Source organism: Schistocerca gregaria, chromosome 9 (genome assembly GCF_023897955.1).
Source record: "Schistocerca gregaria isolate iqSchGreg1 chromosome 9, iqSchGreg1.2, whole genome shotgun sequence".
Taxonomy (NCBI): Eukaryota; Metazoa; Arthropoda; class Insecta; order Orthoptera; family Acrididae; genus Schistocerca; species Schistocerca gregaria.
The window spans coordinates 78,017,536-78,036,231 of record NC_064928.1 but is presented as its reverse complement, the minus strand read 5'-3'; the positions used below and the strand labels follow the sequence as shown (position 1 = coordinate 78,036,231).

The 18,696-nt window shown below is 41.8% G+C and overlaps 1 protein-coding gene across 1 annotated transcript in view; it reads right to left on the bottom strand.

The window, feature by feature from the left end:
• LOC126291732 (NPC intracellular cholesterol transporter 2 homolog a-like) overlaps positions 1-12,806 on the bottom strand; it is an 82,590-nt gene extending 69,784 nt beyond the window's left edge. Inside the window, exon 1 of the mRNA XM_049985404.1 lies at positions 12,605-12,806. Within this exon, the coding sequence (XP_049841361.1) occupies positions 12,605-12,686 (82 nt within the window). The 5' untranslated portion in view covers positions 12,687-12,806. The remainder of the gene's footprint in view (positions 1-12,604) is intronic.
• Positions 12,807-18,696: the final 5,890 nt, after the last annotated feature.

Genomic DNA, 18,696 nt, shown 5'->3' with positions numbered 1-18,696 from the left:
CCATGCGTAGCAATAATATGGCGTAGTCTCTGAATGAAATTACCCGAAACCTTTGATCGTTTCGGATCTGAAAAATGGGCCAATGATTCCTTTGGAAGAAATGGCGGCCCACACCAGTACTTTTTGAGGATGCAGGGACGATGGGACTGCAACATGGGGCTTTTCGGTTCCCCACATGCGCCAGTTCTGTTTATTGACGAAGCCGTCCAGGTAAAAATAAGCTTCGTCAGTAAACCAAATACTGCCCACATGCATATCGCCGTCATCAATCCTATGCACTATATCGTTAACGAATGTCTCTCATGCAGCAATGGTAGCGGCGCTGAGGGGTTGCCGCGTTTGAATTTTGTATGGATAGAGGTGTAAACTCTGGCGCATGAGATGATACGTGGACGTTGGCGTCATTTGGACCGCAGCTGCAACACGGCGAACGGAAACCCGAGGCCGCTGTTGGATCACCTGCTGCACTAGCTGCGAGTTGTCCTCTGTGGTTGCCGTACGCGGTCGCCCTACCTTTCCAGCACGTTCATCCGTCACGTTCCCAGTCCGTTGAAATTTTTCAAACAGATCCTTTATTGTATCGCTTTTCGGTCCTTTGGCTACATTAAACCTCCGTTGAAAGCTTCGTCTTGTTGCAACAACACTGTGTTCTAGGCGGTGGAATTCCAACACCAGAAAAATCCTCTGTTCTAAGGAATAAACCATGTTGTCCACCGCACACTTGCACGTTGTGAACAGCACACGCTTACAGCAGAAAGACGACGTACAGAATGGCGCACCCACAGACTGCGTTGTCTTCTATATCTTTCACATCACTTGCAGCGCCATCTGTTGTTGAAAATTGAAACTACTGTAATTTCGAAAGTTGGCCGCCTGAAAATGTACTGTTGTCCCAAGCACATTGCAACGGTGTATTTCTATCGCTGCTCGTTTAGTTTTTATTGCCGTTTTAAATATACCGGTCATTTTTTAAACACCTTGTATAAGATTCTATGTTGATTGTACGAAAGAAATTACTGTCCTTCAAGTAACATCTAATTGCAGGTCGCTGTAACAACAAAGCGATTTAAGCAATTGGAAGTGGAGTCAGGTTACAAGGTGGTTAATGTTTTTAAGGGTCGACGAAAAATTTTGGGCCATGTTTTATTCTCACGTGTTATAACATTTCTGGGGGCTAAAAATATTCTGTGTAGGCAAATGTAAGATAATGCAGATGAGTAGGAAAAAACAAACCTGTAATGTACTCCTTTACTCAGTCACGTCGATTAAGCATCTAGGTGTAACGTTGCAAAGCAATATGAAGTGGAATGAAGATGTAAGAAGTGCAGTATGGAAAATGAATGGTAGACTTCGATTTATTGAGAGAGTTTTAGTAAAGCGTGGTTCAGCTGTAAAGCAGACCGCGTATATAACACTAGTGTAGGGTGACCAAATTATTTTCGGTGAAAACCGGGACACATTCACCTGGGTGCCAATGGACACCGCATTCCACATGTACCCAGGTTTCTTAATTTTAAATATTAATGTTTTGTTGATACATTTTGTTAACCTGATTATTATAATAAGAAGATACAAAAGATTGATATAATCTAGATTATCTGTATAATTAATGACATTTAATAAACGTATACAGTAATAAAGAAATGTATTACGATCTTACAAAATTTTACAGTCATTCTACTTTTAATCAATTAATATTAACATGAGCTTTAATATTACTGAGCACTTGTAGATGGAATTGACTGACCTTGGAGAAAAGGGTATTTTTAACTGTCTCCAGCCTTCTTGATCATGTCTTTGTTCTTTGAGACACAGTGATTAAACTCTGCACAATCCATTTAGTAGTTGTACATGATCTGCAGGATTGCTTCAAGGGAGTCCACCTCCATTCTGTTTCTTTCATCAGTCCACTGGATATTCATGAACGAAAATATTCTTTCCACATTGGCATTATGGGCTTGATTGCAAATAAATACCTTGCAATTATTACCAACTCAGATTAATGCCAAAGACAGTCACAGCTTTTAAAAAAACTCACCCACTTCTAATGACATTCCAAAGGTGTTTTTTTTTTTTTTTCGTCATTCCACTTGTGAAGACTTCCTTCGACAAAATTTGGCAGTATGCCGAACTGATGAAAGAGAATGGAATCATCGATTTCAGTCTCTTTACTCTTCAAACAAGAAACTGTCTCTTCAACACTTTCCCATTTTGGCACTCTCTTCAGTAACATCCAATCAAACACCGGCGATGAGGGTAAATATGAGGCGCTCCACTTGCTGAGATATTCTACACAAGTGTCATAAAACTTGTTAACTTCTTCTCTAAAATTCCTTTCCACTGCTTCTGATACTTCTGCTCTTTTAAGGACAGATTTAACATTAAAAGAAATGAACTGCTGTTCTCTCCTCTTAGTTTCCAGAGTATTTTTCAAAACATCATTTACCTCTATTACACTTTTCGTGCTTCCCTCAATTTCCTTTATTCCATGCTGCAAAGTGCTAAGCTGACTGTGAATGAACCATAAGTAGGCTTCACTTAAAGGGTTACTGAAAAACTGAACCAATATTTTGGGGGCTTTGTCTTCATTTAGGAAAAAAATCTTTTAACGGTTCAAACAGGCGGATTACTTTTTCAACTGCTGGAAACAGTGATAAGCAGCGAGTTTTCGAGTGACTCATTACATTCATATATTCAGTTCCTACATAATCACAGAACTCCTTAAGCCTCTCTGTTCTAACAGTATATATGCAAAAGTGTGAGTATACCTTCATGACGATACATTCATATATTACATTACATTCATATATTCAGTTCCCACATAATCACAGAACTCCTTAAGCCTCTCTGTTCTAACAGTATATATGTAAAAGTGTGAGTATACCTTCATGGCGATAGTTTCAGCATCACAGCTTAAACTGTCAGCAGATGTATGCTCGCTATTGTGTAAAACATGTGCAGGGCAACCTATGCCTTCAATGTTTTCATGCAATGTTGCCTTTAATTTGGTAAATACATTGCATTTGCCTTGTCTTTTTAAACCACCAAAGTTTGTGTTGGTGTTGTTTCCACAAAATGCTACACATTTATTTTTCTCAAGATCAAACATTTCGATAGTATTCATACAAAATCTTGAAATTTCGTCAGATGTTGCATTAGGTAGGGAACTCACCTTCAAAAGTTTGGTCTGAATTCCCTGATTAATATCGAAAAACTGAACAACAACCGGAAATATTTTAGTGGCCTTATGATTGCTGGCATCAGTGGATATCCCGTAGAAAGAAGACGTTTTGATGTATTAAAGGCTTTCCTTTACACTCTGGGGAGCAATAACTCCTTTCACTAAGGCTGACACTTTAGTTCTTGCTGAAAGAAACTTTTTTGCAATGGATTGATCATCAAACATAATGCTGTTAAGCTTATTAGTACAATCACTAGATCAATAAGTTTGGTGATGATTTACCGTCTCTTCACTTGACTGATGTTCACAAAAAAAATTTGTAGAATTTTACTGCAGCTCGGTGCACTGTAACTGTTAATGTGTTTCTTTGACCTTATACTAATAAAACAGTTACATACGGAACACTCTGCTTCATAATCAAAACGACCTTGCATTGCGTTTCACAGTACTGCAGCAATAATACCACTAATATGAGAAAAAACTATTGCAGTTTGTCTGACAAAATATCAACTACTACACTGTTCTGACAATGAGTGTGTGAGTAAGTGGCGCGACAATCGGACGGTTTCATAGCTCTGTTACAATAATACAACTTACTACTTGTTGGCCAAAGTACCGTTCAAAGTAAATTATTGCCTGAGTGTATCAATACTGATACTGTGATTACTAGTATGGGACAATGGAAGTTTTACACAAATAACATAAAATATATTAATTTCTTGTGTTGTATTTCCTTAAATATAGCGAAATCCCAAAAATTTGAGAAAGTTTCATTAAATGTATTTAAAAACTTAATTCCGGGACTTTTGAGCGCCCCGAAACAAATTTTCGGGACACCGGAACACAGGAGTGAAAATCGGGACAATCCCGGTTTTCCGGGACGTGGCCCATTCTTGACTACTGTTCGAGTTTTGGAGTCAGCACCAGATCGGACTGAAGGAAGACATCAAAGCAGTTCAGAGGAGGGCTGCAAGGTTTGCCACCAGTAGATTCGATCAGCACGCAAGTATTGAGGAGATGCTTCGAGAACTCAAAAGGGAATCCCTGTAGGGAAAGCGACATTCTTTTCGAGGAACACTATTGAGAAAATTTAGGGAACTGGCATTTGAAGCTGGCTGCTGAACGATTCTGCTACCGACAATGTACATTTAGCGTAAGGACCACGGAGATATACGAGAAATTAGACCTTGTACGGAGGCATATAGGCAATTGTTTCTCCCTCTCTTTCTTTGCGAGTGAAACAGGAAAGGAAAGGAGTGGTAGCGGTACAGCTTATACTCAGCCAGGTACCTTAAGGTGGTTGCAGAGGAAGTATGCAGATGTGGAAGAAGAATATGGATTCCTCAAACAAGAATGGAATGAAATCCAACTCACTTCTTCGCCCACAGGACCCAAAAGGTGGCAGATACCGATGTCGAAGTTCATACCGTGTTCCTTGACTTCTGTAATCCGTTCATCATAAGAATAAACCTGATGTAAACAAACACAAACGCGATGATTGGTCAGGAGACGTACACACGTAGACTGGTGTTGTTACGCTCTTGGAAGTAGGTCCTACTTACGTAATAGATATCTTATTACTAAGTTACGTTAAATGAAACTTTAAGATATTCAAATGTATTAACAGTCATCAAAGTATTTTTTAATCACGTTTTAGTCACGTAGTTTTCATTTCAAAAATCGTGTACAGTCACAGCCTCTGTGCTGTTGTGCTCTGCCGCGCCGTTAACGCGCACTATGAAAATGGCTGAGGCTGCTTTCTGTTCCGTAGTGAAACAATTGTGTGGAACACGGTTAAAAAGTGCCGAGAAATAGGCTGTTCTTAATGTTTTTCATAAATTTACAGAGATAATTGGTGTTGTATATACTGCAGTTGATAAACAAACCAACACTGGACATTTAGTGCAATCGGTAGCGCAATTGAATGTGCGGTTATTCGTGCGTTGGTTCAAATCTCCACGGATCATTTTTTTCCTCGTTCAATTTCAAATACCTACATCTCGTAATTATAAAACTCATCATCATTTTTTATGAATAATGCACGTCTTCTTGTTTCTAATTACATATTATACGCGAAATTTCTGTTTTCATTTCAAATACAAATTCTTAACTATCGATGTGTTTCATGAAAGACTGTTCGTAAAAGTTGTTTAAATTAAGAAAACATAACAATTTATTTTTAAGGCAAAAATGAAAAACCAAATCCTCTTTATGTGGACTATGTCCGTTGTTTCACACCACAGAGATAGATAAGTATCGTAGAAACATGAAAAACAGTTATATTCACAACATCGAGCACATCATACAAACGCTACATTTTTTTACATTTGCTACTGTTCCATTACAATATGACTCCAACAGAACTGATCTAGAGCTGCGGGGTTTGGTCCGAGAAGTAAGAAGCTGCTAAGGTGCCAGACGTACTGGAACTGACGCACCCAGCTTCTTCACGTCACTGCCGAACGCTGGCGGGACATTCAACTGTTCGTCACAAAAGAAGAAGAGAAGATGCAGCGCCTAGTTGGCTTCGTGGATTCTGTTGCTGATGGGCTCGTCATCAACGTAGTAGCTGACACTTCCACAACTGAAATGTATTTCTCGGATTCGGACCAGAAAGGAGCTAAGAGATTACCAGACGACTGACTATAAGTAATACCTTCACTGACTTCTATATTTAACTATACGGTGAAATCAAATAGAGGTAATGCAGGAGTAGGTTTAATAAGGAATAAAAAAATAAAAGTGCGGGTAAGCTACTGCAAACAGCATAGTGAACGCATTATTGTGGCCAAGATAGATACGAAGCCCATGCCTACTACAGTAGTACAAGTTTATATGCCAACTAGCTCTGCAGATGATGAAGAAATTGATGAAATCTATGATGAGATAAAAGAAATTATTCAGGTAGTGAAGGGAGACGAAAATTTAACAGTCATGGGTGACTGGAATTCGTCAGTAGGAAAAGGAAGAGAAGGAAACGTAGCAGGTGAATATGGATTGGGGCTAAGAAATGAAAGAGGAAGCCGCCTGGTAGAATTTTGCACAGAGCATAACTTAATCATAGCTTGGTTCAAGAATCATAAAAGAAGGCTGTAACCATGGAAGAAGCCTGGAGAGACTGGAAGGTATCACATGGATTATATAATGGTAAGACAGAGATAGTGGGTGAATATGGATTGGGGCTAAGAAATGAAAGAGGGAGCCGTCTGGCAGAATTTTGCACAGAGCATAACTTAATCATAGCTAACACTTGGTTCAAGAATCATAAAAGAACGTTGTATACATGGAAGAATCCTGCAGATACTAAAAGGTATCAGATAGATTATATAATGGCAAGACAGAGATTTAGGAATCAGGTTTGAAATTGTAGGACATTTCCAGGGGCAGATGTGGACTCTGACCACAATCTATTGGTTATGACCTGTATATTAAAACTGAAGAAACTGCAAAAAGGTGGAAATTTAAGGACGTGGGATCTGGATAAACTGAAAGAACCAGAGGTTGTACAGAATTTCAAGGAGAGCATAAGGGAACAATTGACAGGAATGGGGAAAAGAAACACAGTAGAAGAAGAATGGGTAGCTCTGAGTGATGAAGTAGTGAAGGCAGCACAGGATCAAGTAGGTAAAAAGACGAGGCCTGCTAGAAATCCTTGGGTAACAGAAGAATTATTGAATTTAATTGATGAAAGGAGAAAATATAAAAATGCAGTAAATGAAGCAGGCAAAAAGGTATACAAACGTCTCAAAAATGAGATCGACAGAAAGTGCAAAATGGCTAAGCAGGCATGGCTAGAGGACAAATGTAAGGATGTAGAGGCTTATCTCACTAGGGGTAAGATAGATACAGCCTACAGGAAAATTAATGAGACCTTTGGAGAAAAGAGAACCACTTGTATGAACATCAAGAGCTCAGATGGAAATCCAGTTTTAAGCAAAGAAGGGAAAGCAGAAAGGTGGAAGGAGTATATAGAGGGTCTATACAAGGGCGATGTACTTGAGGACAATATTACTAAAAGGGAAGAGGATGTAGATGAAGACGAAATGGGAGATAAGATACTGCGTGAAGAGTTTAACAGAGCACTGAAAGACCTGAGTCGGAACAAGGCCCCGGGAGTAGACAACATTCCGTTAGAAGTACTGACGGCCATGGGAGAGCCAGTCCTGACAAAACTCTACCAGCTGGTGAGCAAGATGTATGAGACAGGCGAAACACCCTCAGACTTCAAGAAGAATATAATAATTCCAATCCCAAAGAAAGCAGGTGCTGACAGATGTGTAAATTACCGAACTATCAGTTTAATAAGTCACAGCTGCAAAATACTAACGCGAATTCTTTACAGACGAATGGAAAAACTGGTAGATGCGGACCTCGGGGAGGATCAGTTTGGATTCCGTAGAAATATGGGAACACGTGAGGCAATACTGACCTTACGACTTATCTTAGAAGAAAGATTAAGAAAAGGGAAACCTACGTTTCTAGCATTTGTAGACTTGGAGAAAGCTTTTGACAATGTTGACTGGAATACTCTCTTTCAAATTCTGAAGGTGGCAGGGCAAAGTACAGGGAGCGAAAGGCTATTTACAATTTGTACAGAAACCAGATGGCAGTCATAAGAGTGGAGGGGCATGAATGGGAAGCAGTGGTTGGGAAGGGAGTGAGACAGGGTTGTAGCCTCTCCCCGATGTTATTCAATCTGTATATTGAGCAAGCAGTAAAGGAAACAAAAGAAAAATTCGGAGTAGGTATTAAAATTCATGGAGAAGAAGTAAAATCTTTGAGGTTCGCCGATGACATTGTAATTCTGTCAGAGACAGCAAAGGACCTGGAAGAGCAGTTGAACGGAATGGGCAGTGTCTTGAAAGGAGGGTATAAGATGAACATCAAAAAAAGCAAAACGAGGATAATGGAATGTAGTCAAATTAAATCGGGTGATGCTGAGGGAATTAGATTAGGAAATGAGACACTTAAAGAAGTAAGGGCGTTTTTCTATTTAGGAAGTAAAATAACTGATGATGGTCGAAGTAGAGAGGATACAAAATGTAGACTGGCAATGGCAAGGAAAGCGTTTCTGAAGAAGAGAAATTTGTTAACATCGAGTATAGATTTATGTATCAGGAAATCGTTTCTGAAAGTATTTGTATGGAGTGTAGCCATGGATGAAAGTGAAACATGGACGATAACTAGTTTGGACAAGAAGAGAATAGAAGCTTTCAAAATGTGGTGTTACAGAAGAATGCTGAAGATTAGATGGGTATATCACGTAACTAATGAGGAGGTATTGAATAGAATTGGGGAGAAGAGGAGTTTGTGGCACAACTTGACTAGAAGACGGGATCGGTTGGGAGGACATGTTTTGAGGCATCAAGGGGCCAAAAATGTAGCATTGGAGGGCAGCGTGGAGGGTAAAAATCGTAGAGGGAGACCAAGAGATGAATACACTAAGCAGATTCAGAAGGATGTAGGTTGCAGTAGGTACTGGGAGATGAAGAAGCTTGCACAGGATAGAGTAGCATGGGGAGCTGCATCAAACCAGTGTCAGGACTCAAGACCACAACAACAACAACAACGATGAAATCCTTCAATACTCTCTTACGTTACACACAGCTTATGCAGAAAAATTACCCTATGGTTAAGTCAGGAATTTTCATCATTCTTGTTTCTAATTACAATAGTACGTTAGCTACAAACGATAATGTGTTGCTTAGCTGTACCAGCTAACCTGCCAGTGCTGTCCAAGTTAAATGCTCCGGTAAAGCTGTTGTCCCGTATTATACCTAAGTCTATTTGCGCGTGACGCACGATACAAAACATCCTCTTATTATGGTGCTTGACAGTACTCGAGACTGCTTGGCTGCATCCCACGTGAAACGGAAATACAAAGAGGTTCCAGCAAACGCAGAAGAATACATAGTGCAATGTTTACATCACGTTTATTGTTATGATGAACTGATTATGGAAGTCGTTCCGAACAATTCTGCACTGCCGCTAAATGATCGAAATACGAGCGTGCGGAATGTAAGACTGAAGAGTTTTTAGCAAACAGAGCATAGCATGTCATTCTCAATGGAGAAAAATCTTCAAACATAAAGTAACACAAAAGTGCTGTAGGACCACCAAGTTTCACAACACATATAAAAGACTGGTGGATAATGTAGAGAGTGGCACGAGGCTTTCCGCGTACGATGAAGAGATATACAGAGAAGTAGGAACGCAAGAAATTTTGGCGAAATGCAGGAAGACTTGTATAACATCGACAGTTGGTGCAGGGAAATGGAAAAATGCTGCCCTATGTATATGCCCCTTTGTACCAACAGTCATATATAAAAACAACTGGTGTGCTATCCCATATCTAGGAAAGCTATCCCACAAATTACCCGTAACCCTCAAATCCTAATTGCCCATCACGCTCAAATCCTTCTCTTACAAAAGTTCATTTTATGTAGGTGGCACTACAGCTCATATCCTATTCAACAACAAGAACAAAGCTGATTTATTTGGTAACAGTGACGTTTATACACGGAAGAGCCAAAGAAGCTGGTACACCTGCCCAATATCGTGGAAGGACCCCAGCGAGCACGCAAAAGTGCTACAACACGACGTGGAATGGACTCGACTAATGTTTGAAGTAGTGCTGGAGACCACATATGCTCAATAATGTTCATGTCTGGGGAGTTTAGTGGCCAGCGGAACTGTTTAAACTCAGAAGAGTGTTCCTGGAGCCCCTCTCTAGCAATTGTGGAAATGTAGGATGTCGCATTATCAAGCTGCAATTGGCTAAGTCCGTCGGAATGCACAATGGACTTGAATGGATGCAGGATCGGACAGGATGCTTACGTACGTGTCATCTATCAGAGTCGTATCTAGACGTATCAGGAGTCCCATATCACCCCAACTGCACACGCCACACACCATTACAGAGTCTCAACCAACTTGAACAGTCCCCTGCTGACATGCAGGGTGCATGGATTCATGAGGTTGTCTGCACGCCCGTACACGTCCATCTGCTCGATACAGTTTGAAACGGGACCCGTCTGACCAGCGAACATGTTTCTAGGCTTGAACAGTCCAATGTCGGTGTTGACGGGCCCAGTCGAGGCGTAAAGCTTTGTGTCGTGCAGTCTTCCAGGGTACACGAGTGGGTCTTCGGTTCCGAAAGCCCATACCGATGATGTTTCGTTGAATAGTTCGCATGGTGACACTTGTTGATGACCCAGCACTGAAATATGCAGCAATTTGCGGGAGGGTTGCACTTCTGTCACGTTGAACGATTCTCTTCAGTCGTCGTCGGTTTCGCTCTTGCAGGATCTTTTTCCGGCCACAGCGATGTCGGAGATTTGATATCTTACCGGATTCCTGATATTCACGGTACACTCGTGAAATGGTCGCACGGGAAAATGCCCACTTCATCAGTGCCTCGGAGATGCTGTGTCTCATTTCTCCTGCGCCGACTATAACACCACGTTCAAACTTACTTAAATCTTGGTAATCTGCCGTTATAGCAGCAGTAACCGATCTAACAACTGTGCCAGACACTTGTGTCTTATAAAGGCGCAACCCGATCGCAGCCACGTATATTGGGGCTATGACAACTAGGCTGAATGATCACGAAAGCATCTGGACATTACATAAGTCAGACTGCACCTTTGTCGAATATCTGCTGAAGGGAGGACATAGGTACAAAGTCCACACGGAACTATTACATAAAGCCGACAAATAAAGAAAACTAAGCCTGTTTGAAGCACTGGAGGTAAAGAAACATGTAGCTAAAAATCTTCAGCTGGTTCTAAATGATTAATTACAGCTGAGCACATCCCCTCTTTTAAGCTTCACGTGATGTAGCCAACAGCCACATCCCCTCAAACCGCCATAATGACACATATTCCCGCACAAAATTAAAACACAGTACAGTTTTCTATTCTTTACCTCGCTTGCCCCACAAACTTCAACAGTATAACTTGCAGTACTGTCATACTGTGTATTTTAACGACAAACTGAGTTTAATATTGACAATTGCATATAATGTAATTTTCAATGTAACACATGTTTGTTGCACAACGTAAGTCACTAATGCTCACTCAGAGTTTTCACGGCCCCACAGATCATGACATCAAAAACGTACAACATGTAACACTGTACGTAAGGATGTATATTTTAATTAATGTTTATAATATTGTACGTTCGCAAAAATTTAATGTAGAATGTTAAAAAACGTTTTATGTTGCACGACATAAATGGCTCTGAGCACTATGGGACTTAACACCTGAGGTTATCAGTCCCCTAGAACTTAGAACTACTTAAACCTAACTAACCTAAGGACACCACACAGATCCATGCCCGAGGCAGGATTCGAACCTGCGACCGTAGCGGTCGCGCGGTTCCAGACTGAAGCGCCTAGAAGCGCTCGGCCACACTGGCCGGCACGACATAAATGAAGAGTGGTGACCAGTTTAAAAGTTTCTCAACCACTGTCAAGAACTCACAGACTTTGGCATTATAACCATTTACTGTGTAGATTAATTATTTATTGTTCTTAATATTCTCCATTGAAAGAATGTTCGGTTATCTTAGAACGAGCGTCACTTTCAGACGCTAGTCAGATTCTTTCTGAAGATGGCCCATTAAGCCGAAAACTAGTTTGAAATAAATAAAAATCAGTAGTAGAGAACAGAGTCTGCCTGTTATTCAGCCTTAAATAAAGAAAGTACTGTGTATATATTAAGATTATGCGATTGCAGGACAAGAACTGGAAGCAGGTACATCCATGAAATACCTAGGAGTACAAGACGCAAAGTCGAACGATCACGTAAAACTAATCGCAGGCAGGGCAAATGCCATACTGAGACTCATTGGAATAGTCCTGAGGAAGTATAGTCCACCCAGAGAAGGAGTATCTCTACAAAACCCTCGTTCACCCAATACTCGAATATTGCTCGTCAGTCTGGGATCCGTACCAGGTAGGATCTGTAGAGGGAATAGAGAAGATCCAAAGAAGAGTAGCACGTTTTGTTACGGGCTGGTTTAGTGGCGCGAAAGCATCACGGGGAGCTTCAGCCACCTCCAGGTGCAGATGCTGCTTGCTGTTAAAGTTCCGAGAGCTCACGCTCTTAGAGTCAATCAATTTATTGCTTCTTCCAGAGCGTAACCCACGGAAAGACCATGAGTGTTAAATTAGAGCAGTTCCAGCTGACACGGAGACTTACCGAGAGCGAACAACTCGCGAATGGGACAGAAAGTGAGGAAATGAGATTGGTGTACAAAGTACCCTCAGCCACACACCGCAAGGTGGCTTTTGGAGTAATAGGAGATGAAGAATAAACATAACACAAGCAAGGAGAATGGTGAAAATGTCACTCGTGATTTTGAAGGCTCGGATTGAGCCAAATGTATAAGTGATGACGATGAAGTCAAGGTAATAGTTACCGCAGAACGATATCTTGGCGAGAGCAGAAGAAGCACACAGCAGGATCTGGACGGTGAGAGCTGCGATCGTGGATGTTCGCATGCTGCTGTGCCGGGGCTTCTAAACGGAGCAGAGTGCACGGTGGACACGAACTAACTCGCCGCCTGCTTTGCTGAGAGAGTAGCGCGTGCGTTGCAGGTTCCAAAGGAGGTCACGTACTGCATTGTTTCTGCCGTGATGCTGACAGGCATACGTGCCCGAACAAGACTGGACAACTCCCACATGCGTTCGCTAGCCGCAGGCCAACCGTGAAATGTCACGAAAAAAAATATTTTATATATTTTTATTTGGGTACGTTTAGGTGTCTTCCAATACCGTCAGACTTCATGAAGATCGTAATGATTCCAATTTCAAAGTAAGCAGGTGCTGACAGCTCTGAAAGTTACTGAAGTATCAGTTTAACAAGTCATGGTTGCAAAATACTAACACAATTTCTTTACCGAAAAAAGAAAAATTCTTGAAGACGACATCGGGGATGATCAAAGAATGCATAAACACGCTAGACAATACTGACCTTACGAAGTCTCTTAAAAGGTAGGTTAAGAAAAGGCAAACTTAGGTTTATAGCATTTGTAGAGTTAGAGAAAGCCCTTGACAATGTTTGCTGAAAGACTCACTTTGATATTCTGAAGGTAGATGGGGTAAAATACAGGGAGCGAAAGACTCCAGGGGGCTTACAAGTTGTACAGAAACCAGACGCAGTTATAAGAGAAGAGGTGCATGAAAAGGAAACATGATTGAGAAGGGAGTGAGATAGGGTTGTAGTCTATCCCCGATGTTATTCAATCAATACATTGAGCAAGCAGTAAAGGAAAGCATATTAAACTATGGAGAAGGAATTAAAGTTCACAGAAAAGAAGTAAAATCTTTGAGGTTTGCTAATTACATTGTAATTATGTCAGAGAAAGCAAACGACCTGCATGAGCAGCTGAACGGAATGGACAGTGTCTCGAAAGACGGATATAAGATGAACGTCAACAAAAGCAAGACAAGGATAACGTACTGCATTACATTTAAATCAGGTGATGCTGAGGGCGTTAGGAGAGGTATTAGGAAACAAAACATGAAAAGTAGTAGACGAGTGAACACTGAATATAATTTTTTTTTGTTTTTGTGTAGGATCACTTTAATGAAGAAGAAGATTGTGTAATGATAAAAACATATGTATGTTCCCGTTCCATGTATTGCAATCTTGGACATAATTACGTGTGTGTCCTGTCATGTTAGTTGATGTATCCCAGCATTTTTCGGTTCTATCTTTCGAAGATGGCCACAGAGAATTTCCGAAACCGGTCAGGTACATGAATCAATGATTTTAGAAATCTTGGCAGCTGAAAATTTAATACTACATAATACTACAGATAGCCCCCACACTGACGATGTCAGAAGCGTATACAGTACGGGGTGTTCAAAGAGTCTCTCCGCAGTGCAGTACGGTTGTTAGCTGCGCGTGCCCTATGCCGCAGTGAATATACTGAAATGAAACAAGTGAAATAAAAGTTATTAATTTAATGAATATTCATTTTTGCTTACAAATTTTTACATTAAATGTAGAAAGTGTCGCCCCTGTTGTTGAATACACAACTGAATTCGTCTAATCATGTTTCCAAACACAAGTTGTAACATTTCTTCTGTAACAGAAGCAGTGAAAGTGGATATTGCAGTTTTCAATTCATCGATGGATTTTGGACGGTTTTTATAGACAGTTGCTTTCGCTGCACCCCAGAAGAAAAAGTCAGGTGGTGTTAGGTCAGGCGATCGTGGAGGCCAAAGTCCCTGTAAAACTATGCCATCACCAAAAACATCAGCAACCAGTGACATTGAAAGGCGAGCTGTATGCGCGATTGCCCATCTTGTTGAAGATAACCGTTTAGTATTTCACTTAACACAAGTTCTCCTATGAAAGCGTTCAGAATATCACTGCAGTATCGTTGTGCGTTTATTGCTTCGCTGAAAAATGTGGGACCCGCAATCTGATGTCTAGAAAAAGAAATCCGAACTCCTATTTTCACAGAATGATGTGCTTGAATACACAATGGATTTGCAGTAATACACATACGACAATTTTGCGTGTTCATGTATCCGGATAAATGAAACCACGCCTCATCAGTAAAAAGCATCTCATTAAGAATATCCCTTCCATTTTGTTGAACGAAATTTTTGAACCATTGACAACAATGTAGTCTCTTGCCATGATCAGCATTTTTCAGTTCTTGCACGACTGTCACTTTGTGGTGTCACCGTCAGACACACTTTGTGGTGTCACTTGCTAGGTGGTAGCCTTTAAATCGGCCGCGGTCAGGTAGTATACGTCGGACCCGTGTGTCGCCACTATCAGTGATTGCAGACCGAGCGCCGCCACACGGCAGGTCTAGAGAGACTTCCTAGCACTCGTCCCAGTTGTACAACCGACTTTGCTAGGGATGGTTCACTGCCTACTTACGTTCTCATTTGCCGAGAAGATAGTTTAGCATAGCCTTCAGCTACGTCATTTGCTACGACCTAGCAAGGCGCCATTATCGGTTACTATTGATATTGTGAACTATGTACCGTCAAGAGCGACGTTCATCATTAATGGGTTAAAGTTAAGTATTTCACCAGCTACGTCCGTTGTTTCTAAATTCTAATTTCCTTGTCCTGTTCCAGACCTCACGCCAGCCTGCGTGAGCTAAATCGCGTGCCTTTCGGCCTCCTCTAGCAACACGGTGTTAGCTCTCCTGCCAATCACAAAACACTTTGTATGGGAAAAGTTCAATTTTTTCCTTACAGCTGTGTGGGCCGTTCCAACACTAACATCGATATCCTGGGCGAGCTTTCTTACTGACTTGTTCGGACTCGTGGACATTTTATCGGAAATATCGAGTAGTTTAGCCTTAGACAAAACGGTAGGACGAACACTTCTCGGTGAATCTGTCACTGAACCCGTGCTTCGAAATATGTTAGTTAAATCTCGCACAGTATCGCGATGTGGGAGTGTTGTCTCCGGGAGAACTGAATTAAATGTTTGACGAACTGAAACTGTGTATTTACCGCCAGCTTTTAACACTTGTTCGCCTAAAAACACACGTTCTTCAGTGGTTAGTATTTTAACAGTGACAAAAACGAAACAAACGAACAGAGGAACTAAACTTAAACGGTCACGTCAACACGTGACGACACACACCAAAGATACTACTGAAGCTGGCTGGGATAAACGAAACAGTGGAATGTTGGGAGAGTCCACTTGAAGGGAAGGAACCCAGGCAGGCGAACAATCATACGGCACGCGCGGTTAACAAGCATACGGCGCTGCGGAGAGACTTTTTGAACAACCCGTAGATGAGTTTTGCTATTTGGGCACCAAAATAACTGCTGATGCCCGACGTACAGAAAATTCAAAATGTAGAAAGGCAGCCAGCTGTAGTGGCCGAGCGGTTCTAGGCGCTACAATCTGGAACCGCGCGACCGCTAAGGGTCGCAGGTTCGAATCCTGCCTTGGGCATGGATGTGTGTGATGTCCTTAGGTTAGTTAGGTTTAAGTAGTTCTAAGTTCTAGGAGACTGATGACCTCAGAAGTTAAGTCCCATAGTGCCCAAAGCCATTTGAACCATTTTTTTGTGCAATGACAATGTCAAAAAAAGTGTTTCTGAAGAACAGAAATTTAACATCGAATATAGATTCAAGCGTTAGAAATTTTTTTCTGAAAGTATTTATCTGGAGTGTATCCATATATGAAAGTGAAGAAACATGGACGACAAACAGTTTAGACAAGATGAGAACAGAAGCTTTTGAAATCTGTTGCTACAGAAAAATATTGAAGACTATAGGGTAATATAGGATGGGGCCCCTCCACGCCCGCACCAACGTGGTGACCAAACCAAAAGTTCTACTGTCACCTCCGTATAACACGTTAGTTTTAGAATCAGGAGTCACAGGATGCAGGCTGTGATGTTATCCATGCGTCTGGGTAAGATTACTCATTTACATGGTCCATCAGGAGATAGAAGTGGTCGAAAGCGATTGAAGGGTAGCGGTTTTTAAGGGCAGAGGGAAAAAAGTGCCAAGGCCAGCGCCAAGGGAAAAAAACCTCTGCGATAGTAGGACGGGTAGTAAGGGCAGTAGCGGATTGCTAGCTGCGACAGCGCATGGAAGGTGTGGTTATGTTAGTGCGAGGTATCGTGCATCGTTACCGTTGTCGTTGCTGGCGCTCGTTCCAAGATCTGCTGCTGCTGCGTCCCTGAAACATTACATTGTCATCATATATTAGTGGGCGATCGGTCATAGATCAGCTCACAGTGTGGGGGGGGTGTGTGGCTGGTTTGCGTGCTGTGTGCAGTACGGTTTCCCTGCGATTGCCTGTATTCCGGCGGGTTAAGGATCTGGGGTTGCCAGTAGTAGCTGAGTTGCAGGGGCTCGCCAGTACTGTCATGTTAGCGTGCTATGGACCATAGATGTTCAATTTTGTGCTAATAGTGTTTTTGGTCTATTATGTTTCCATCTATGGTTGTGGTCGTAGTTACCCAGAGAAAGGATAAACGGGTTACGCGAGTGTCTCGTGTTTCTGTATAGTCGTGTGGAGAGTTTTTGGAATACCTGTAAGATGGTATCTAGCCGATATTCCAGGTGAAGGTCCGCGGTGCGCGTGTAGCGCGGAGCGTTGCTTATGATTCTGAGTACTTTGTTCTGTATGAGCTGCAGACGGCGCACACGTGTGGGCGCAGCGTATCCCCAAACGGGAGCACCATACGTCATCAGAGGTCTGATAAGTGTGGTGTACATGGACCTGGACACCCTCCTATTCAGTGTGCTACGCCTGTTAAGCATAGGGTAGAGTTGTTTGAGCCTCGCGTTTGCTTTGTTGGTCACGTGTTGGATGTGGTCCCCCCAGAGTAGTTTCCGGTCCAGCCACACACCGAGGTATTTGACCTTCTCTCGGAAACGTATACCGTGTAACTAACTAGGAGTTACTAAATAGAGTGGGTTAGACAAGGAATTTATGGCACAACTTGACTAAAAGGAGGGACCGGTTGATAAGACACATTATTAGGTATGAAGCGATCACCAATTTAGTATTTGAGGTAAGTGTGGAGGGTAAACACCGTAGTGGTAATACAAGAGAAAGCAGGTCAAAAAGGATAGAGGTTGCAGTAGATATTCAGAGATGAAGCGGCTCGCACAGGATCGAGTAGCATGGAGAGCTGTGTCAAACCAGTCATCAGACTAAAGGCCACAACAACAACAAGCTTTTCACGGAGACAAAACAAGATAGTTTCGTGTCGCTCAACGGGCTGGTGCGACTACTTTAGCTGGACATAATTTCGGTGCGACCCTAATGTAGCTCAGCAGTCCTACCGCAGAAAGGACACCTACAGTTCAACGTGAAATCTGAACTTTTCCTACTGCCTGTTTTTGAATCTCTGTTATAGTAAAATTATCTTACGGACGAAAGGTTCCACAGTAATGGCGTTTTTTAAAGTGGAAAAGTAACTATGATTTATAAAATATATGAAGCAGAACTACAGAAAGTTAAAACATGTGACAATAATTACTTACCAGATACCTTATAACAAAATTTTACAATAATTTAATGAAAATGTTTTACTACCCGCCATGAAAGCTGGTATTCTTTAGTGGGCGTTAGAGGGCATGTTAAATATCAGTTTCCCCTAGGCAATGTAGCATAATGCCTAACTGCATTTCAAGCGGATAACCTGACTGACAATCTAACAATAAAGTGGAACTAAATAGTTGATGAAACTTCTTGGCCGATTAAAACTGTGTGCAGGACCGAGACTTGAACTCGGGACCGAGTTCGAGTCTCGGTCCGGCACGCCGTTTTAATCCGCCACGAAGTTTCAAATCAGCGCACACTCCACTACAGAGTGAAACTTACATTCTGCAAGCATCTTCCAGGCTGTGGCTAAGCCATGTCTCCACAATATCCTTCTTCCAGGAGTGCTAGTTCTGCAAGTTTCGCAGGAGAGCTTCTGTGAAGTTTGGAAGGTAGGAGACGAGGTTCTGGCGGAAGTAAAACTGTGAAGGCGGGTCGTGAGTCGTGCTTGGGTAGCTCGGC